Raw genomic sequence first — 24,488 nt, forward strand, 5'->3', positions numbered from 1 at the left:
CTTGGATGTCAACTCTTCCTGTTAGAATGAGCAATGAGGGTAGGGAAAGGGTATTAAGTATGAAAAAATGGCAATGACTTAGACACAATTTTCAGAAACACTCCAAAAACCTTAAGTGATTTAACATTCTGTAAAATAAACTATTTGAAATGTTCCATTTCACAATATAGCATGCTGATAGAATTTTCAAAGAATAAAAATGATGAATTAAATTTTTTAATAACAGAACTGGGAATTTTGAAAATAAGAGTTTTAAAGTTTGTAACAATTCTTGGCAGTGGAACAAAACAAATAGCAGTCGAATGAAAACAGTAAGTGAGATGGTACAGATTCACTTCATCATGATGTTTAATGAAGAAAACAAAGAGGGCTCATCCAAACACACTTACACATGATGAACTAACTTGTCACAAAGATGTCAGTCTTTTGTCCTGCTGATACCAAATCGTTCTGTGGTCATCACTAACGCATTTCTGAGGAGATCGGTTCACCTATTTAAAGGAGAGCTGCACTGCAAACTTGTTTCACTTCTCAGGATTTATAAAATTGTCTCATTTTCCTTTCTCTTATGGATCTAGCCACCAACTTGCCAACAGTCCGGATGTTAGCTCTCTTCAGTATTGGATGTCCACTCACTATAATACAAACAATATGATTACATTAATAAATTTTCAATCAACTAATACAATGGAAATACATTATTGTTTTTAAAATCCTAGTATATTATAGGAAATAAATTTTGGTTGTGCTAAAGCAGGCCAAAAAGTTGAATTGGTCACATTTCCCTCATTTCTATTGTATCACCTTTTGTATCTCACCAAGTGACTTGGCCAAAGTCATTGTTGGGCCAAAGAGTTGAGAGAAGGGGCTGGAGAAATGAGCCATGGGTTAAGAGTACTGTTGCTCTTCCAGAGGACCTAAGGTCATTTCCCAGAGCCCAAGTCAGGTGACTCACAATGGCTGGTAACTCCAGCTCCAGGGGACCCACTGCCCTCTTCTGGCCTCTTTATGGGCCCTCACACATGTGGTGCACACTCACACATACACACATAAAGATACAGAAAAGTAAATTTTTAAAAAATGAGTTCAAAGAAATGATGTCAGAAACTGATTTTCTTTGATATATAAAATACTTAAAATGAATTAGATGTAATATTTGCTCAATCACAAGAACAAAAATGTTAAAACTGATAGTATAATATTAATTCAGATACTTAATCAATGTAAGTCATTACTGTATACAGTGCCTGTATTTGTTCCATGTTTATGTATAAGGTAACAAGAAGAAAGTCATATATTTACTAAAGCCATCATTATACATAGCAATAATCCACAAATAGACTTACACAGCCTTGTTATTCAGGTACTATATTTATTGTTAAACAAAAACAACCACCAGAAATCCACTAGTTTTGAGTACATTCTGTGAACAACCTGACATACGTCATTGTGTTCATGTACAACTACATTGACATTAGACAAAGGAATACGTATTGCACAAGCAAAATGAAATTAAGCAATTACATCAAAGGATGTGAACAGGTGTTACTCCATAAAAAGACAACTGGAGTACACATATATGGAGGTATGATCAGTGACATTGACCATCAGAGATGAATAAATGAGAAGGAAAGATATGAAGCCATTATTCCTATACACACACACACACACAAACAACAACAACAACAACAACAAAACAAACAAACAAACAAAAAACAACTAAAATACAGCTAGTACCAAGAAGCCTAAAAAGACTAAAAGAGGAAAATGTTGGTAAGGAACAATTTGACTACTCATGGTGAGACTATGGATTGCTGCAGCCAGTTTGCAAAACAGAGCAGTGTTCCTAAAGATATTAAAAACAAAACAATCTTAGGATGCAGCAATCCCTCTTCTGTGCATATAACCAGCGAATGGTTGGATTTACTCAGTTATAAAAATATCTACAGCTCCATTTTCCCTGCAGCACTATTTTATAATGCATAAGAGAGGAGCACAGGTGCCCAACCAGGAGACGACAAACCATAAAACGGAATGTTAAATCATTCACAAGGAGACCCCGATATTTTTCACATCATGCCATAAGAAATAAACCAGAAACTGGAGAACATTGTACTATATGAAATAATCTTCCTTATATGTGGATTTTTTAAGTTCAAATATACGTAGATAGAAAGTAAGTCTGGACACAAAGAGTGTGGGCGTGGAAAGGAGGAGGGTGTAGCTCGCTAGTTCAGACAGCAGAAATGAACGATGAAAAAGTCTGGGGAGATAATGTACAGCGTGAGAGCAGTAATTAATAAAATTGCACTGCATTTGGGATTCCTGCCAAATGAGTAGATTTTAGCTGTTTTGTCAAAAACAAAAAGTAAGTGAAAAATGAGTGTGTCTATTAGGTGACGGGTGTATTAATTGGCTCTGCCGTAGTTACCGCTTTGCTGTCTACATGTATCCCACAACATTATGTTATGTCTTCCTTAAATATGCATAATAAACTTTATTCTAGAAATAAACAAGTTAGACCACATTAGGAGAGTTTATAAAATAATAAATTTTAGTGATATTCCCACTGTGGCCATAGAAAAACAACTACACTCATTAGGGTCCTAATCTAATACACTTACATCAGATGAGCATGTATTTTAGATACAATATTAATGTAAAATGCTTTCTATTGTGAATTTTTAACAATATGCAATATCAAACATACATATCATCATTTGATTATGGGACCTTGTACTTTTTCCTTGATATTTCTGTAAATCAAACAATACCTATGCAATCTATTAAGTAAAAATATGTGACTCACACTTAGCAAGTATTCAAAATACATTTTAAGCATTATTGTCTATACTATGATATTATAATATAGACTTTCGAAAGAAATTTCACTGACATTTTGTTAATGTGCTGTTCATAAACATTTAAATCAAATAAAGCACCACCTCCCTGTCGCAGATACACGTATAAATATGATAACATACTTTTACTCCTCAAAGTAAATATTTTTGACTTTCATTTATGTAATATGACAGAAGAGATTCATAAAATAGTATTTTTGAATAAAAACAGTCAAGTTCTGAATAAAGTATTAAGTGCATTTTTAACTCCATTGCTAAGTTGGCGCATAGGAAAGACAATGCAGCCAAGACCAAAGTGAAATAAGTAGCATTAGTAGGTGTCTGAGGGATAAGGGCAGTCTTTTAGCTCAGGTTTTTCTGGTAAGCCCTGGGTATCTGAATTACTGTATGTTAGGGAAACATGGCCAGGAGTTTGGGCACATGTCCCATCTGTGAGATCACCCCAGAGGGGCGTCTCAGATCAGATCATCTGGAAGGAAAGAGGAAGAGGGGAGAATGGAATGTGAGGAGGGAACTGAGGACAGAAGAAGAAAGAAAAACTTCAAGACCAGAGGGCAGCAGGGAAAGCTTCTTGTTTCTCAGTTCCCAAGCAGACAGACTCTACCTCCACAGCTGATCCCTGGCTTGATGGCCTAGTCCATGTCACTTGTGTGGCCCTCAGATACCCCAAATTTAAAATCTGTGTGGCTGGAAGAAGAAATGAAGAAAGCAATTTCAACCAAGCTGACTGAAGTATGTCACTGAGGCATAGTTCACGAAATCTCAGATTTGTTACTGAATTTGCAAAGAAAAAAGTGGGCTACATGGCAGCATTTACAGTACAGCATGTTTTTAGAAAGTCAGATACCTAGCACAATGTAAAATATTAATATCAAAGTAATTAGTATAAGAATTTAGCCTTACATTTTCTTTGTATGTGTATTTTCAACAAACTATTACTATATGCAAATAAGAATTGATAATTTTAAGTTTCTGACTATAACACATAAAATGTCATTCCCATTGCACACAATTAAGACATAGTTGGAAATTAGATATTTTGCTTATGCTTCAATAAGTTAAAGGATTGCAAGCTATGAAATATTTAAACAGATATATAGTATTGCAGTTTGTATTATTTTGAGCTATATCTTTAAATAGATAAATAGTATTGCAGTGGGTACTGTTTTGAGTTGTATCTTTAAAAATGTGTTATTTTGTTTTCTTTCTCTAGGACTGAAAATTACTTGGTCTTCTGTTTTTCCTAAACCATCTACAAATTAGACATCCTGAATTCTATTTTCATCGTGCAAATTTTTCAGCAGTTCATTTTACTACTTTATAAATCTTTATCAAAGTGCTTGAAACAAAAAGCAGAGCATCATATGTATTTTCATTTACAGGTATGTGTGCACATGAAGTTGCGTATTATCGTGAAATATTAAAAGTTTGTCTCCCAGGTCTAACTGCCTCCCGTTCCTGATTCTGCTACTTATTTGGAATGACAGTGATTTCCTAAAGGACGACTGAAGAGAAATTACCTTATTTCTGATGCTTACCAATTTTAACAAAGACAAATTAGATCAGCTAATCCCTATTTTAATCATTAGATTTTAAATTTGCAAACCTGAAAATCATATAGCTACTTAATAAACCTTAATTCATCTTTTGAAATGAATAATTCTCTGACATCAGTACATGCATTTCCTCCAAGCAGAAAACTCCAGGAACAAAGACAAGTACATTTCAAGAAGGAAGTTTTAAGAGACAAAGAAAAATAGCTTATAGAAGTAGTTTTCCACTTGGAAGGGCCTAGCTTCATTCAGAATGAGTGGCATTTGGGGATCTAAGAAGTGAGAGTCTGGAGAACTTAGCACATGGGGCCATATGGTGAGGAAGCGAGTGTGATGACATGGGAACTCTGTCCAACGTAAAGGAAGCAAGAATTAAAGAGCAGACTAGGGAGGAACAAAAGGCACACCGCTGAGCACTGAGCATGGGCCAGACTCCCTCTCCCCTTGTTCCTTGGCCTGGGGAAAGAAAAAGTGAAAATTGAAAGATAGGAAGTGTGTGCATGTCATTAGGATGATCTAGGACTGGGGAAGTTTGGTTGCAGACTTCTTAGGAAAGCCAGACTGTGGGCAGTGCCCAGCTGGGCTTCTGCAGTCTCACAGAACAAACTGATCCCTGCATGCTAACAGGAAACCTAATGTGACTGTGAAATCTCAGGAGGAAGCCTGGGAATTCTGAAAGGACTAGCTAACTAGAATTGACTTGATTTAGAAAAAAAAAACGTGAAAGCAGAGCTAACAGTACTTGAATCTGGGAACTTGGCAGACATTGCAACAAGACCTGGGTAACACAGATTACAGAACAGAGCAGGGGAGCTTCCAGGAAAGCCAGAACCCATATCCACTCTCAGCAGATGAGGAAGCAGACATCTGATGAAGGATTGTTAGCGGAGTCAGTAACAGGAGTGGTATACAAGCACAGAAGCTGATGAGAAGCTGAGATAAAGAAGGAAGACCAATCGCTAACAAGAAAACGTGCTGTACATAAAAAGACCTCTTCACAATAAGATTTGAAAATTCCATCCAAAGTGAAACAATTCAATAGAAGGCATGGACTTGCTTCGTGACTTCAGAGCATAAACTGCAGAAAAAGGAGGCTCATCTTTTTCTATTGATTGTTATTGAGCTTTATATTTTTTTCTGTCCCTCCTTGAAGGAGGCCCATCTTTAGAGACTTGGTAAGTGCTATACAACTGTGAAACTCAAGTTAGTGCCATCACACATAAGTCATACTGAAAGCAGGTTCTAGTCTTTAACAGCGTTGCCTAATCCCAGGGTCTACTTTTTCCAATCTCTCATAATTCATGCTTTGAAATAGCATGGAAAATGTATTGGCTAAGAAAACATGTAACATCAAAAGAAGTAAACCAAAGCAATCAAATGGAAGTACTCAGACATCTTGTAAGATGGCTTGATAAGTAGATCATAAAATAAATGTATTACTTAACACCTTTCATTTTTCTGCATGTTTAAATACTTTTTCACTATAATAGTAAAAAGAAAATATGCAAGGTGCTCAAAAGCTCTTGAAGTACCACTATATTTTGTCCACCATCACAAAATAGAACTTGAATAAGTGTATATATGACAATGAGAATAATTACTGTAAAATGAGAATAATTGCTGAGAATAATTACTGTAAAATTCTGCACGAGGCACTATGGTAGGTGCTGATGTCAGTTTTATCTACATACCTGTGTAACAGTGTGAGTCCTTACCACAGTCAGTGGCGTGCTTCAGTGGGCTGTCGGCAAAGCTTCACCCATACGTGGATTTCATGGAAACTGCAGCACTACTTAAGCTACACCGCATGGCACTCTTTGCTCTGTGTTATGTTTACATCATCTCCAAGTCACCAGTAACTCACTCCGTTCTCTCATTGTGCTGCTCTCATTAACCAATGCCTTTCAATGAGTGATGGCTCAGTAAAAGGATGGATAAGGCTTCTCTTCCCTCCCTCAGCCCTCTTTCATGTCCTTCTTCACTCCCCTCAAATTTATGGCCTCTTTTTACAATTATTATTGTTGCATATATATGCATAAGTACATAAACACAACTCACTGATGTCTGATTAATGATATTGTATGTATGTGACTTTAGGATTGACCACTTAGCTTTGGATAAATTGACTAATTTACTCTTTATCAGAAGTAAGTTGCCTGTACATCTTTGTCTAGGGATGAGGCAGTGGGAAATTTTCCCCTTCCGCATTAGCATTTCTATCGGTGTTCAAGTCTTGTTTAGACAGCAATATTCTTTTCTAAAGATTTATTTATTTATTATGTATACAGTGTTATGCCTGCATTATGCCTGTAGGCCAGAAGAGGGCGCCAGATCTCATTACAAATGGTTGTGAGCCACCATGTGGTTGCTCGGAATTGAACTCAGAAACTCTAGAATAGCTAGTGCTCTTAATCACTGAGCTATCTCTCCAGATCTAGACAGCTAATTTTTTATGAAGGCAACGCCTTTACAATTTACATGAAAAATAACAATTGATAAAATATCATGTATAGCCCGGCGGTGGTGGCGCACGCCTTTAATCCCAGCACTCGGGAGGCAGAGGCAGGCGGATCTCTGTGAGTTTGAGGCCAACCTGGTCTACAGAGCTAGTTCCAGGTCAGGAACCAAAAAAAGCTACGGAGAAACCCTGTCTCGAAAATATATATATATATATATATATATATATATATATATATATATATATATATATATCATGTATATTCATTTTCTGTAAGGCGATATTTGCTTTTTTATGCCCATGTTTACAAGTCTGAACCAGGCATTTGGAGGCTGAGGCAGGAAGCTCACCATCAATTTGGGGATGAATTAAAGTACACAGTAAGGTTTAGGCTAGAGTGAAGTCCTGTATCAACCCTCCTCCCTTTGACATTAGCCAACATCAATTCCATAAACTAGAATATTCATGTTGGTTATCTTGGAGATAGAACTATGCTTTCTGTTTTCCTACAACTTTATATATTCACAAATGAACTGTCTTTAAAATAAAAGTGCTAATCTATTTTTAATTTAAAATAGAAATAAAAGTAATGACATAGAATGAGTAGTTTCCATTCTCCAATAAGAATTCTTGGAACTTCCCGAAGCCAACCAGTACTTCAAATCCCTTTGTTACACATAAATATTCTGTAATAATGATGGACCATACCTCCCTCCTATACATTAGTATTTAACTTGCCCCTACCTGGTGGTCCAGCAAGCTACAATGCTGAAATGATCATGTCTGCTTTTCGGGTCATAGACTTCCATGATTAAGTTAAGGAACCAAAGATGTGTGTACAAATTTAACATTAAACGCATTAAACGTTTTTGCTGACTGGCTTTCTAAATCTGCGTGAGCTGTGGAGTCTTACAACCACCTAGATACAACTTTACTCACATCCTGGCAATGTCAGTTGCAGCTGTATTTCCACTGAGCTTTGCGGTTCTGGAACTCTTACCTCACTGTGTCTCCCCCCTGACTGGAGCTGGAAACACCTCCGCACGAATGTGAAAGCACTTGGACTTTTAGTTTGTGAGTGTTTTCTCTACATCTTTGACCTATTTTGTGATTACACTATCTAACTATTTTCTCCTCTTCCTCATTTATTGCATTTAACTTCTGCCTTTAAAGATGAAATTCTCCCTCACTTCAATCTTAGCGATTCAAGTTATGCTTCCATAAAAATTTTATAAAGCCTGTCATATATTATTTACTATTTGTTCTGATTCTATCTCCACTCCTGTGGTATACAGTTCTCTAAAATAAGGTTCACATTACTATTTTTCTATTTCTATTTATTTATAAAGACAATTTATATAGCTCACCATAGTAATTTGTAATATCATAAGTATCCATTAGATATGTTGATACAATAAACTACGCAACAGAATGGCATGGTCTTAGTATATCCTTGAGCAGATACCTGACTCTAGATTTTAACTTTTCCCCAAACATTTCATGTTTTTCACTATTAAGGCAAGGAATTTTCAAGCAAATCCCTCTTGGTAAAATTTTTCTTTGAATTTTACAGGTCAAATGATAAGAAATCAACTCTTCATTGGGAACTTTTGGGCGTGGTTATAAGAGGCCATTTCCTTCAGCTAGATTCCACTCTCTGCCATGGCTGAGTGGGAGGCTTGGGAGCCAGGACAAGAGAGGTGAGGGTGCATGAGTGCATCAAAGTTTCCGATTTCAAATGATTTTTCAACATGTTTCTTCTTTTAAGGCTTAAAGAAGATGAGAAAGAAATATAAGCCAAAAAAATTGAAGGCTTCAGAATCAGTGTAAAAGATAAATTTCTCTGAGCTCAGGCAAGCTGTAATATCCCAAGCAAATATGTGGGCTATATAAGGGGGGGTAATAGGAAACACATTTGCTATTTGTTTATATTTTAGAGCCTTTAAATCTACTGAATTACCTCAAGCCTGATGATTCACTTCAACAAATTTGCCGTATATTCTGTTCAAGCAAATAGTTTTTCAAGCTGGGTATAGTGAACTCTGCAATGCCAGCACTTGAAGGGGGGGGGGGGGTGGCAGGAATGCAAGGTAGTCTTTCAAAAACAAAATGTTTCTTTCTGGTTTTGATTCACTAATTATTACTGAATATATTTAAGGGACACAATGTAATGTTTTGATGTATCTAAACATTGTCTTACAATCAAATCAAAGAATTATTATAGTGACAACAGAACTTGCTTTTTCTTGTACAAATGTATTTTCACCAACCTCAATTTCCTCATCCCTTTCTCATCCACTGGTAGGTAATATTCCAGTCTGAAGTTCTATGAGCTCAAACCTTTTAAAGTCCACATACAAATGTATCATATGATATTTGTTTTTCTGTGCTTGACTTATTTTATTTAAGTCCCTCTTGGTTATGATCCATGTCATCACACATGAAAGAGTGTCACCATTTTTAGTTTAATAATATTCTATCATGCAATATATAATACTTATCTATTCATTCACCAATGAACACTAAAATTGATTTTTACACGCAGACAGTTGAAATGTAATCTACTCTTACTAGTTTTTAAGATACAGATGAGTCAGTGTAAATCAGAGTACAAACTTCCCTGTTGTTAACCCTTTTTAGATAAATTAGTTCAGCATATCTATTGGGTGTGTCCAAGAGGGGTACAAACACCCAGCTCTGTCTTCCTGTTGCCACTGTCACATATGTGTACAATGTCACACATTCTTATGTGGATATTGGATATGAGACTCAGTCTGGCAGAGTACATCAAATTTGTTTCTTCCAAACTTTGGAGTTAATCAATCAATCAAAACACATTTAGTAGAATGTTACTCAATCTCTTTAAAAGAAGATCATCATTGTCAGAAAAATTTGGAAAGGTATATTCATAGGAAAAATACTGCACTCACAGTTGTAACATATTCCTAGATACTATTCCATTGTCAAATGCAAGCCAACGTTGGGCCAGTTCCTACCACTAAAAAGTCCTTCGGTTTTGACACTTGTCTAATGCCAAAGAAAGCAACTAAAAGTAACATTAGCTCTGCCCGTGACCCTTTGATGTATTGGGAAAAATATGAAGACTAAGGCCAATAAAGAATGCCAAGGCTAGCTCAGAGCATCTTTGTTCTAGACAGAGAATCTGCATATCCTTACCAATGACTACTTCATATAAGAAGGACCTTTCAGTGTGAGTTCAAGCAGGTTATTTGGTTATTTAGAGAGTGTTTATTTAGATTTATTGAGTTTAATAAATTTGTTAAATACTTCGGTTCTGTACATGTTTGATTCCTTTTCTGGAATATCTCGTCTTTAGCAGAACATTTTGAATAAAACTGCAGATTATTATTTCAAAGTTAAGGGCACACGTTACTCAAAGAACCACCAAGTTCAGTGTTGTTAATGCTCCTTGTGTTGTTTAGTTTTGGTTATCTTGACACAGTCTAGAATCTCCTCAGAAGGGTGTCTCAGTGAGGAATTCTCTTGATTAGTTTGGTCTGTGAGCATGCCTGTAAGGATTTTGTTAATAAGGTTGGCTAATTTTGGTGGGAAAATCTATCCTGAATGTGGGCTGTACCATTTCATGACCCAGATCGGGAGACTGAATGAAAAGGAGACAGAAGATTACGTGACACACACACACATATATATATATATATATATATAAATTCACTCCTTCCTGCATTCATTCCTTACATGACTATGGATACAGTGGGCCAGCTGTCTCTAGCTCCTACCTCGGTGACTTCCTTACACAGATGGATGGAATCTGGATCTAGGAGCTATAAAAACCCTTTCTCCCCTAAGTTGCTTCTTCTCAAAATATTTTATATACAGGACCGAAACAAAACTAAGATACTGTTTTTTTTTTTTAATGAAACCATTCTTTTACCAGAACAAAAAGGAAAAATGTACTCGTCTCAAAAATAAAGGAATTTCAATACAGAATCCATCAAGTTAATAAAAAAAAGGTTACTGGCCATAATTCTTAGAATGTCCCCAGTTATACATTGGAGGTCCATGTGGTGTTTTCAGCATAGTACAAGCTAATGATGAATAATACTAAGTTTCAGTCAGTTCTGAATTAATGATAGAGAATTCAAACTTATACACACATGCTAAAAGTTTTTTTTAAAGTCATCTTTAGCAATCTTGCTGATGTTCAATATTTTTACACTTATTTGAAGCTCTCTTTGAAAACATTCACCATTTATTTCTTAGTCCCCAGTGCTTCGTAATATGAAGTCCATGAAGTTTGTAATTTTCCTCTAGTACATCCACATATGCCATCTGTTACAAACTTTCTCATCTAAATGCCAAAATTTCTTTTCTTATTCTTTGATACTGTTGAAAAATGTAAACACCTGAAGCTTTTTCTCCTCGACAACTCTGTCACACAAGTTTCTGGAAAGACATTTTTCATCTTTCATGACTAAATTTTAGGTGCATATCAATTTACTCCCATAAAAATCCCCAACTTTCTAACTACTCCTCCCGATGGTTTTCCTATATAGATAAGGGAACAAAGGACCACCAGATGACACAGCCTGTTACTTCCAATCAAACTATTATTAATTTTTTTTTGTCATTAAGACAAAAAGGCAACCTACTGGTTGGGAGAAGATCTTCACCAACCTTGCAACAGAAAAAGGTCTGATCTCCAAAATATATAAAGAACTCAAGAAACTGGACTTTAAAATGATAATTAATCCAATTAAAAAATGTGGTACTGATATGAACAGAGAATTATCAACAGAATTTAAGAAGTTCAAATTGAAGAAGTTCAAATGGCCAAAAGAAGCTTATGGTCATGCTCAACCTCCTTAGCGATCAGGGAAATGCAAATCAAAACAACTTTGAGATACCATCTTACACCTGTCAGAATGACTAAAATCAAAAACACCAATGATAGCCTTTGTTGGAGAAAATGTGGGGTACGGGGAACACTCATCCATTGCTGGTGGGAATGCAAACTTGTGCGACCACTTTGGAAATCAGTGTGGCGATTTCTCAGGAAATTCAGAATCAACCTACCCCAGGATCCAGCAATACCACTCCTGGGAATATACCCAAGAGATGCCCTATCATACTTCAAACAATTATTGAATATTAATTGTATTTTCAGATAAATATGACTTGATTATTTGGAACTTCAGTTATATTTTATCTATTGAATTGGTTTATTATTTTATAACCTAAATTGTTCTATTTGTCATCAATTTTTTCCCTGTAAGTTTCAAATGTAAATGTAATGGAAGTGGTAGAAGAAAACCCAAGTCAGCATTACTCTAAAATTTAAGTTAGTGACACAGCATTGTATGCTTGTTGTTAACTCCAACCCATAGTGCCCTGTTTTACACATTCCTCCACAGCTTAAATCGCATGCCTCAATTTCTGCATAGGTAAAATTGGAAAAATAAACAGATTTCAAACTAGAGTTGTAAGGATTGAACATAGCATCTTTGTGAAATCATGGACAGAGTGAACTTACACAAACCTAAAGCCCAAACACTCACTGTGGCCTCTTGCTACAACAAGGAGATTCTGGAGGCCCAAGTCAGTGACCTTCATAGGAGCATGTATGAGGGAGGAACTGTTGAGAGACCAGGCCCAAGCCAGAGACCTCTGCAAGACTGGGACCTAGTCAGGTACCTCTAGGGGGAGCAGGCTCAATCCAGGGACATCTCTGGGTACAGGCATGAGCCACTGACATCCGTGGGAGCAGGCATAGCCAGAGATCTCTGCTAGAGCAGGCCTGAACAAGGAACTTCCATAAAACTAGGTACTAGAAAGCCACCACCAAGGTAGAAGACCCGAGCCCAGAGACCTCCATGCAAGACCCAAGCCAGGAACCTCCATGGGAGTAGGCCTGAGAAAGCGACATCCACAGAAAAAAACCTGAGCCAGTGACCTCCTCTGGAGTAGGACCCAGGCAGTGAACCCTAGAGCAAAAAGAAGCAAACTCACCCAGGAGGACTAGATAGCAGGAAATAATAAAATTGAGAGCTGAAATAAAAAAAAAAATAGAAACAAGGAAAGCAATACAGAGAATCAATGAGACAGAGACTTGGTTCTTCAAGAAAATCAACAAAATAGACAAACCTTTATCCAAACTAACCAAAAGGCAGAAAGAGAATATCCAAATTAAGAAATTTAGAAAGAAAAAGGGGAAGATATCAACAGACACCGAAGAAATACAGAGAATCATCAGGTTATATTTTGAAAACTTGTACAAAATTGGAAAACTTAAAGGAAACTGACAATTTTCTGGATGAATATCACTTATCAAAATTAAATCAAGGTCAGATAAGCAAATTAAATAGACCTATATCTGCTAAAAAAATAAAAACACTAATCAAAAGCCTCTCAACCAAAAAAAAAAAAAAGCCCATGGTCAGAATTCTACAAGATTTTCAAAGAAAAACTAATACCTATGTTCCTCAAGTTGTTCCACACAATAGAAACAGAAGGAACATTGACAAACTCTTTTTATGAAGCTAGAATTGTTCTGATACCCAAACCACAGAAAGACATTACTAAGAAAGAGAATTACAGACCAATCTCACTCATGAACATTGATGCATAAATAGAAAAGTGGCTGGAGAGATGGCTCAGTGGTTAAGAGCATTGCCTGCTCTTCCAAAGGTCCTGAGTTCAATTCCTGGTAACCTCATGGTCATTCACAACCATCTGTAATGATGTCTGGTGCCCTCTTCTGGCCTGCAGACATACACACAGACAATAAATAAATAAATAAATATACAAACAAATATTTAAAAAATAGTCAAAAAATATTGGCAAACTGAATCCAAGAACACATTAGAAAAATCATCCCCCAGGACCAAGTAGGATTTATCCCAGAGATGCAGGGATGGCTCAACATAGGAAAATCTATCAATGTAATACACCATATAAACAAACTGCAATAAAAAACACATGATCTTCTCATTAGATGCTGAAAAATCCTTTGACAAAATAGAACATTCCTTTATGATAAATGTCTTGGAGAGAGCAGGGATACAAGGAACATCGCTAAACATAATAAAGACAATATACAGCAAGCCAACAGATGACTTCAAACTAAATAGAGAGAAACTAAAAGTGATCCCACTGAAATCAGGAACAAGACAAGGTTGTCTGCTCTCTCCATATCTATTCAATATAGTACTTTAGGTTCTAGCTAGAGCAGTAAGACAACAAAAGGAGATCTAGAGGACACAAATCAGAAATAAAAGAAGTCAAACTCTCACTATTTCCTGATGATAATATGATAGTTTACATAAGTGACCCCAAAAATTCTACAAGGAATTTCTATACCTAATAAAGACCTTCATTAATGTAGCAGTATTAACTCAAAAAATCAGTAGACCTTCTTTACACAGATGATAAATGGACTGAGAAAGAGCAGAGAAACATCACTCTCCACGATAGCCACAAATAACATAAAATATCTTGGAGTAACTCTAACTAAACAAGCTAAAGTCCTGTATGATGTGGGATTCCTCTCTGTATGCTATGAAAATGTTTTATTACCATTGGTTATTAAAAAAGCTGTTTTGGTCAATGGCTTAGTAGAGTAAAGCCAGGCAGGAAATCTAAACAGAGACAATAAGATGCCATGTTGCTGTTGAAGTAGAAAGACACCAGTAGCCAGTCAGAACCTTCCTGGTAGTATACAACCTTGTGGTGATTCACAGATTAATAGATATGAACTAATTAAAGATGTAAGAGCTATCTGGGAATATGCTATAGTCATTGGCCAAACAGTGTTTTAATAAATATAGTTTCTGTGTGATTATTCAGTTCTGAGTGACTGAGAGACAAATAAGCAGTCTCCACCTATATTGTATGACAAGAACTTTAGATCTTTGAAGAAACAAATTGAAGAAAGCACAAGAAAATGGAAAAATATCCCCTGCTCTTGGATAGATAGAATAAACAAAATAAAAATGGCAATCTTACCAAAATAAGTCCACAGATTCAATACAATGCCTATCAAAATCTCAGGAAAATTCTTCACAGACCTCAAAAGAGTAACGCTCAACTTCATATGGAATAACAAAAAACCCAGGATAGCCAAAACACTCCTGTACAATAAAAGAACTTCTGGAGGCAAGGCATCACAATCCCTGACTTCAAACACTACTACAGAGCTACAGTACTGAAAAGAGCCTGGTATTGCAATAAAAACAGACAGGAGGACCAATGGAACTGGATCAAAGACCCAGATATCAATCCATACACCTACAAACATTTGATTTTTGACAAAGAAGCAAAAAATATAAAATGGAAAAAAGAAAGCATATTCAACAAATGGTGCCTGAATAACTGGATATCAACATGTAGAAGAATGAAAACAGATCCATATCTATCACTATGTACAAAACTCAAGTCCAGATAGATTAAAGACCACAATATAAAGCCAACCACACTTAACTTCATAGAAGTGAAAGTGGGAAGTATGCTTGAATGCATTGGCACAGGAGACCACTTCCTAAATATAACCTAAATAAAAGTAGCAAGACACTGAAAGTAAAAATTAATAAATGGGAACTCCTGAAACTGAGAAGCTTCTGTAAAGCAAAGAACATGGTCAACAGGACGAAATGCAGCATATATAACAGGAAAAGATCTTTACCAACCCACATTGGAGAGAGGGACTGATCTTCAAAATATACAAAGAACTCAATAAATTTGTTATCAAAAAACAAATAGTCCAATAGTAAAATGGGGTACAAAGCTAAACAAAGAACTCTCAAAGGGAATCTAAAATGGTTGAAAGAAACTTGAGGAAATGCTCAACACCCTTAGCCATCAGAGAAGTGCAAATCAAAACAACTCTGAGATTCTATCTTACGCCTGTAAGAATGGCTAAGATCAAAAACACTGATGACAACTTATTGAGAAGATTTGAGATAAAAAGAACACTTAACTATTGCTGGTAGGAGTGTAAACTGGTATAGCCGCTTTGGATATCACTATGATGATTTCACATAAAACTAGGAAAAACCTACCTCAAGACTCAGCAATACCACTTGTGTGTATATACCCGAAGGATGCTCAATTGTACCACATAGACATGTGCTCAACTATGTTTATATCCCGAACCTGGAAACAAACTAAATGCCTCTTGACTGAAGAATGGATAAGAAGAATGGATAATGAAAAATGGTACATTTACACAATGAAGTTCTACACAGCAGAAAAAATAATGACATCTTGAAATTTGCAAGCAAAATATAATATTGAGTGAAGTAACCCAAATCCAGAAAGACAAATATCATATGTACTGACTCATAAATGACTTTTAGACGTAAAGCAAAGGAAAACAAGCCTATAATTCACAATCCCAGAGAACCTAGATAAAAAAGAGGACCTTAAGAGAGACATACATGGATTTAATCTACATAGGTAGTAGAAAAAGACATGATCACTGGAGTAAATTGGGAGCATGGGGACCATGGTAGAAGGTAAGAAGAGAATGAGGGAGGAAGAAAAAGGAGCAGAGAAAAATATATAGCTCCAATATATACAATTCAAAAGAAAAATAATAAAATTGATATGAAGTTAAGAAATGGAAATTTTGTAATATGTACATATACATTTAAATGTATGCATATGGCTGCTGCTGGTATCACAGAGAATGCAGTACAGTAAATTATTTCTTAAGTAGGAATGTGTTCTAAGATAATCAAAATACAAACCATAACTGCATAAATCATTAATGTCATTTTTTATCAGCATTATTAAGAATTATTTGCTATCTGCTGCATTGTGCCATATTTTCATATGCATGCAAGTAAAGCAGATGCTTTTTACACCAGGATCACCAGCAATATGAGTTTTGTGTTATAATGTTATTAGACTATGAAATTTTCACCTCCATTATCATCCTGTGGAATCATCATTTTATATATGATCCATTGTGAGCTAAAATACACAAGCATGTATACAGTGTACACAGTAACTGCTAATTGTTTAATCATTGAATACTATATTGCATTGTCTTTACATCTAAAATAATTTTTAAAATAATCTTAAATTTTCTTTGAGTGTTACTCATCTATGTTAACTTCCAAAGAGCGAACATGAAGGCAACTTTCTTTTGTGACTCCTGAGCACCATGTTTGCTGCTGTAGGTTAGATGAGCTCTCTCATGGAGCTTGAAGCATGATGAGATGGTTAGTGACCATTGCTATCACTCTAACAGTACTCACCAGTCCTTATTAGGACTTGCTCTGTACCACAGTTTTGCCCTCACAAGCAAGTGCTTCTCCCTACTCACTAGTGAGAAAGCCGAAGGAAACACGCTTAACATCTTACTATATTTGGAAGCTTGGCTTTGTTTATTTTTCTATCCATTGACTTTGCAATTTATTTTTACCTTAAACATTCTATTAGTTACAAAGTCTGCTACTTGTAAGTTTCATAATGGTTTAAAATAAAATATGTCCTGAATTTTAGAATAAAGACACCCCAGTCTTATTTGCTAAACTTTTGGGCATGCACGTCCATATATATTAAGTGTAATCTCCTAAGAACTGTATAAGGAAATATCATAAAGGAATATAAAATCTATAGACCAGAGAGGTTATGAACACTTTAGGGTCACCTAGACATTAAATGGCATAAAGGATGTATGAATGCAAGTGAGTTTTTGGTACAGTAAACCTTTTACCTTAAGTTTGCCAGTTCCAACTTTAATTTTTATTTTCTTCTCAAAACTCAACTTTAATAAAACCAATCACATAGTCACATATTTTCCAAAATTACCTATATACTAGTTCTCCAAAGTTCTTTGGAAGATGATTGGGAACTGAATGAATTATGTGCTAGAGCTCTGATTTCATCAACAGATTAAATCTTTGAATGGAGTTGCAATTTGGTGACATTATTAGGAAGGGTGGACATGTTGGTTCTGAGCTAGAGGAGGTAGGTGACTGGGCTTCTGGAGGAAATATCTTTCCCAGCCCTCTTTCTCCCCCTCTCTCTCTGCTCCTTAGCAGTCATGAGGTTAAGCCTTCGCTGTCCTAAGAAGTCCTAGAACCCCCAGAATTCAGCGCTGTTTTAAGTGATTTGCATATCAAATATCCCCTCAACGTTTTAATGCTTTCCATTTCTCCACCACACACTGACTGATAGTGCATTTGTTGTGTAAATCGTGTCACTGCCTCCTGGTAGAAGTTCTAGTAGCTGGCGGCTTTTAGATGTATGACGCTGTTAGAAATTGTTTTTGTTTTCTCAAGAATTTCAGTTTTCTGGGGTTCCAAAGATAGATGCTAAAATCAGTGCTGATATTAGGAAGTAGATTCTGTCAAGATTATGCAGAAACCATCTTAATGAATGTAATAATGCAATTATCAATTAAATGAACTGGTTTTATTCTCCCCTCTTCCTCTTATCCCCTCTTTTTCACCACTCTGTTTCCCGGTAATCTAGTTTTTAAAAACTATGTATTCTAGAAATAGCCACTAAGGTAGTCTCGGTTCTATTCAGTTAAAAAATATTCAGTAACTTCACAGCAAAGAATAAACATCAGTGTCCAAGAACAGTGCTCAGCTGTACACTGAAGTAAATACAGTACATATTTATACATGATGGTTTTGGGAAGAATATCAGGAGGGTAAACAACATTTGGGGAAACCAACAGCCATTTGTTTCTTTGTACCTGACCAAAAATACATTCAGCTGGTATTTGTGCTACTACATAGCCGGGCGCCTACAGCCGTCTGATACTTCTGCTTCCACCCTGCTCCCTGCAGAAGGAGGAGAGAAAGCAGAGAGATCTCAAACTCTGTGCAAGTCCCCACCACAGCTAGAAAAGAGATGTCTAACACAGAAGACTTACACAGGAGAAGGTCCATATCGTGCAAGCTGAGCTTGTGCTTATTTGGGAATAGAGGTTAGAAAGAGTTTTGTAAAATTAAAAATTAAAGCTAAGTGAGTTCTGAATGTTAATTTTATGTATTCCTATGGAAAGAAGAGAAGGTGCCTTTTGCTCCTGGGTGTCTTTCCAGATCTTTGACACAAATGATCCATTACTACATTTCCATTACTACATCCCTATTCTGTTTTGTATTTTGTAACATCTTGTAATTTAACTCACCCATTCCTCTTCCAAGTTTATATCCCCTCAAATTCGGATTGCATTTTCTCAAAAAAAAAACCAGAATTTAATACCAAAACATTATTGAAATATTATCAGCAATATTATGATTTTAAAAAGGGAAGTTATTCCATATTCCCTGATTAGGCAATAATAAAAATATCTGAGCATTTTATGTGTCCAATGATGTTATGAAGTTTTTTAACAAAGTAAAAGCATGAATGAAAGTCTAGAGTCTACAATTAAGACTTTATTTGATCATTGCCCTGCATCTCTCCATCCATTTGTCTGATTTGGAAATATTATAAACACGTTATAAAGAGGAACCATCTAAACAATATTAAAAGCAAAGATTTAATACAAATATGTCTACACCATCCCTTATAACATCGGCAATACATTTAAAATGTCCTCAACATATGTAAAAATTGCTGTATAAAGTGTTTGAAATGAACCCTGTAAATGGAGACTAGATTTTCGTTTCCTGACCACCTAGGCCTGAATAATCACACAGAAGCTGTACTAATTATAACATTGTTTGGTTAGAGGCTCAGGCATATTTCTAGCAAGTTCTTACATCTTAAATTAACTAATTTCTATTAATCTATGTATACCACGAGGTTGTGGCTTATGAGTAATGTTCTGGCATCTTTCTCCTTTGGCGGCTACATGGCGTCTCCTAGTTGCCACCTATTCTCTCTCTCTGGTCCAATTTCCCACCTGGCTTTACTCTGCTAAGCCATTGGCCAAAAAAGTTTTAATCATCAGCAATAAAAGTGACATATATACAGATAGAATTCCATATCAGAACCCAGGGATAATAATTCATATTTCATTATTTTCTCTAGGTTTTCCCATATTTTCAACAAAGTGTAGTTTTTTTTAGTGGGAGAGCATAAAGCTTATCACTGAGTACCAGATTAATATATTAAAGCTCCTTACATAACATTGCTCTGTCCTCAATTTTTAAATAATGGAATTTTATAAAAAGCCTGAATAAAGAACTCTAAAGTGATAAACTACAGAGAGATGCAAGATGCTAGTGCCAAAAAACCAGATAGTATTCAATTATCTTTTTAAAGGCATTCTTATCACATCTCCTCCTAATATCAGCTTTCTCCACAGACAATAGCCTGCTGCAATATAGCCAGGGCTGCCCAGCTGAGATGACAATGTGCAGAAGCAGATGATGGCCCCGCCCAAAGCTCTCAATGCCGGGCACAAATGGCACTCACTGGCCCTTCAGCACTTAACATTACTCTGACTCAAACACGAAGCCAGATTAACATTTATATAGTAAGGGAAATGCAAAATACATTTTATGCAATAAAATACAACTAAAAATACTTTGTGAATTCTCTCCGGTTACTGTTTTGTAATATAATCAAATGGATACAGAAAGAAACAACAGATATTCATACTGTGTATTTACTTTAAACAAAAGAGAAGTAGATCTTTGCAATCTGATATAAAAATGCCACCATCACACTAGTTTATTCCAGTCCCTGCTTCTTAAACACACAAATCAGCCACATTAAGCTTCTGTATTTAATTAAACTTTATGACAATATTTTATAATCTTTTCTTTCCTCTGCGTACATTAAATTTTATATTACAGCAAAAAAACAAATCATTGCTTTAATTATCTTGTAAAATTTCCTTTTAATGTATATTTTGGCACATTGGCCAAGGTGATAAGATTAAATCAACTGACCTTCAAAAGGAGATGAAATTTTATTCACATGTTAGAACTAAAGACACATGATCCTATCAAGATAATAGCTCCAATTCGAAACAGAAGGTGCTCACTTAGCTGTGGCAATCAAAAATAATTTGAACTTTGTCAATGAGGTCCTCAAAAGACTTGGCTGGCCTGGCACATTTCTACCTTTCCAGTCTCACATGGAATGACAATCAAGGTCCCATGTCCTCCCCTCCCTGAAATGATTCTGTGCAGATATTTAGGCGTCTTTTCTCCAGCCTGTAATCATGTATTTTCAATGGTTGTTTGCTGTCCTCATATAACTGGGTCTCTTTACAACTCACGAGTTTAATCTGGACAGGGTGACTTATGCTTGTCATCCCATCACTAGAAAGAGGAGTCAGAAGGATTCCAGAGCTCCAGGAGGCTGGTCTAGACTATGGAGAGTTTGAAGACAATTTTGGCTACCTAGTTTGCAACTTGATCTAGTGAATTTTAAATGCATATCAAACATATATGTCTAATTTACATGTAACCTTCAGCAACATATTTGGTAGGAAAGGGGGCCTTAGGAACTACTATATACTTGAAAAATGGGGATCATACCAATGATGTACCATGCTCTTATGCATCTTTTATCAATTCTGCACCCAATAGCAACATACTAGAGGAGGTTAGCCCATGAAAATTATGCACACGCCCACCTGCTCTTCCAGAAGCAGCCCACAGATAAGGACCTCCAGATAAGAGCCTGGAGATGCCCCAGAAAACAAGCCAATAAAATACTGAGTAATGAAAAATGCTTCTCACTGGGTGTTGGAAATTTTATTTATTTTTATCTATTTATTTATTTATCTATTTATGTTTATTAATTTTTATTGAGCTACATTTTTCTCTGCTCCTCTCCCTGCCTCTCCCAAGGTCCCCATGCTCCTAATTTACCCAGGAGACCTTGCCTTTTTCTAACTACCCATGTAGATTAGGTCTATGTATGTCTCTCTTAAAGTCTGCATTGTTGTCCAGGTCCTCTGGAACTATGAATTGTGGGCTGGTTTTCTTTGCTTTATGTTTAAAAACTACTTATGAATGAGTACATGTGATAATTTTCTTTCTGGGTCTGGGTTATCTCACTCAAAATGATGTTTTCTGGCTCCATCCATTTTCCTGAAAAATTCAATATGTTATTTTTTTTCTGCTGTGTAAATGTAGCACATTTTCCTTATCCATTCTTTGGTTGAGGGACATTTAGGTTATTTCCAGTTTCTGGCTAACACAAACAATGCTGCTACGAACATAGTTTAGCACGTCCTTGTGGCACAATTGAGTACCTTTTGGATATATACCCCAAAGTGCTATTACTAGGTCTTGAGGAAGGTTGTTTCCTAATTTTCTGAGAAATTGCCACACTGACATCCAAATGGGGTATACCAGCTTGCATTCCCACCAGGGCTATTCCCTTTAGCCCACATCCTCTCCAGCATAAGTTGTCGTCAGTGTTTTTGATCTTGGTCACTCTTAAAGGTGTAAAATGGAATTTCAGAGTTGTTTTGATGTGCGTTTCTCTGATGACTAAGAATGTTGAACATTTCCTTAAGTGTCTTTCCATCATTTTAGCTTCTGTTGAGAGTTCTTTGTTCAGGTCTGTTCATTTTTTTATTGATCTGTTTGTTCTTTCCATGACAAATTTCTTGAATTCTTTATATATTTTGGAGATCAGACCTCTGTCTGATGTGGGGTTGGTGAAGATCTTTTCCCATTCTGTAGGCTTCCATTTTGTCTTATTGACCATGTCCTTTGCTTTACAGAAGCTTTTCAGTTTCAAGGAATAATCCCATTTATCTTATCAGATCACCATAGTTTAAAACTAGAAGTCAGCAGCAATACTAATTCCAGAAAGCCCACAAACACATGGAAATTAAACAGTGTTCACCTAAATCATCAGTGGGTCAAGGAAGAAATAAAAGATTTCCTAAAATTCAATGAAAATTGAAATTTTATTTTATTGTTTTAGCAATTGCTTCAGTTATCTGGTGCTAATATATAAATGCAAAGTACCTAACTCAGATCAGTAGCTGGTTTTGGTCACTCCGAGATACTCAATTTACTGACTCAGGTGGGAATGCAAGGCTGCAGTTTTGTGCAGTGAGAAAAACAACTTAGATTACTGAAGATTCTGCTTCTAACCAACTTGATAAAGGATTCTGTGACATTGATGTTGCAAATCCTTGTGCAGTCCAATTTTTAGATCAGGGAGGAAAGGCCAAATAACATAAACTAACCAGACTCTCTTTCAAAAAGAGGATGAATGAGCTTTTGGCAGCAAAGCTTAGATTTTATATTCTGCCTGAAATGGCTGCTGTCTAAAACCATAAGTCCTGGGATGGAAAATACTGAACATTATCAAAAAAACAAGCAAATATGCAAGGAAAAGAAGGCCTGGAACCCCTGAGACCCAAGAAAGAGAGGGGCAGAAAGCCAAAGTTTATCCCCTAACCCATAGTCTCCAGTGTATATCTCTATACTCTGCAATCAGCCTGCTTGTTCCACTGTGCTACTATTCTTTTTACACGAACACTCCTATAAATTATGTTATTAAGATTTAGTTTGATGGAAACACCTTTGTTAATGTCCAGACTTGGTGTACAGGTATCTTGCCATGTCTGTTTCAATGCATAGTCCTCGTCTTAAAATTCACACTTGTAAAACTGAACTCCCGAAATTCTCACAAATCTCTCCTCATTCATAGTTCCCTTTCTCTTTTAGCTCACAAAGCTCATCTTCAACCCTTCAGACTTAGCTTAGGCTTTAGCTCCTGTTGTATAACCATCTTCAATCTAATAGTATGTCCTGCTGGCTCTATCTTCTAAATATGTTCAATCTATGGACACTTGTCATCGCTGCCTTGTGAGCTTTACTCCTTATCTTCTAAGACACTACAGGTACCTCATGGATTATTAAACAGCTCTTTTCTTTTCCTTGTGTCTTGTGGGTTTGATTGATTGAACAAGGGTTTCTCTGTGCTGCCTAGACTGGTCCTGAATACTCTTGATTCTCAATCTTCCAATAGCTAAGCCCTCAGGCATGTGGCAGAAAAGCAAACACCTGCATACCTGATCACTCCAGTTTTTGCCTCTTCACACCATCCCTTTTCCTTTATTTTGTTTACAACAACCAGTGTAAATCATACTTTTTCTTAAAATTTCTTTTCTTTTATTTTTTTCTTTTTGGAAAGACTTGCTATGTAGCTTAGGCTGGCCGCAAATCCAGTCCTGCCTCAGTCTCCAAAGTGCTGGGATTGCAGCCCAGCTCACTAAGCTCCACTATGATTCTAATTCCATCTTCCTGAACACTAAAATCATTAAAAAATATTCCCCTCCCCCGACAGATACACCACCGGTTGCCTCTGATAATACCCCAGACACAGGTCTACTACACAGGCTCCCCTGCTGCTCCTGAAGCACTACAGACAGATGCTCTGATAAAGGCTTTTGACTTTGCTGGTCATTCTTAGAATTTTTCAATTATCAGTTTATCCCTCTCCATTATCCTTCAGGTTTCACTCAAATATTGCCACCTTCCCTTTCTTCCTTCCTCCTTTCCTCCTTCCATCTTTCCTTTCCTTGACTCTTTCTCCTTTTCTCCATCTTCTCCTCCTTTGTTTTTCTTCCTCCCTAGTTGCCTGTGCTAAAACATGAACCCAGATACTCATCTATGCTAAAGCAAGTGATGTACCATTGAAGCACACACCCTAATGCTCAGATGTCACCTCCTGAGTGCACTATTCCTG

General features: G+C 36.3%; 1 protein-coding gene across 1 annotated transcript in view; it reads right to left on the reverse strand.

Annotated features, from left to right (window-relative positions):
- Nucleotides 1-531: 531 nt before the first annotated feature.
- Iqcm (IQ motif containing M) overlaps nucleotides 532-24,488 on the reverse strand; it is a 370,694-nt gene continuing 346,737 nt past the window's right edge. The window contains exon 12 of the mRNA XM_075977882.1: nucleotides 532-635. Within this exon, the coding sequence (XP_075833997.1) occupies nucleotides 532-635 (104 nt within the window). The remainder of the gene's footprint in view (nucleotides 636-24,488) is intronic.

This window comes from Microtus pennsylvanicus, chromosome 6, assembly GCF_037038515.1.
Source record: "Microtus pennsylvanicus isolate mMicPen1 chromosome 6, mMicPen1.hap1, whole genome shotgun sequence".
Taxonomy (NCBI): Eukaryota; Metazoa; Chordata; class Mammalia; order Rodentia; family Cricetidae; genus Microtus; species Microtus pennsylvanicus.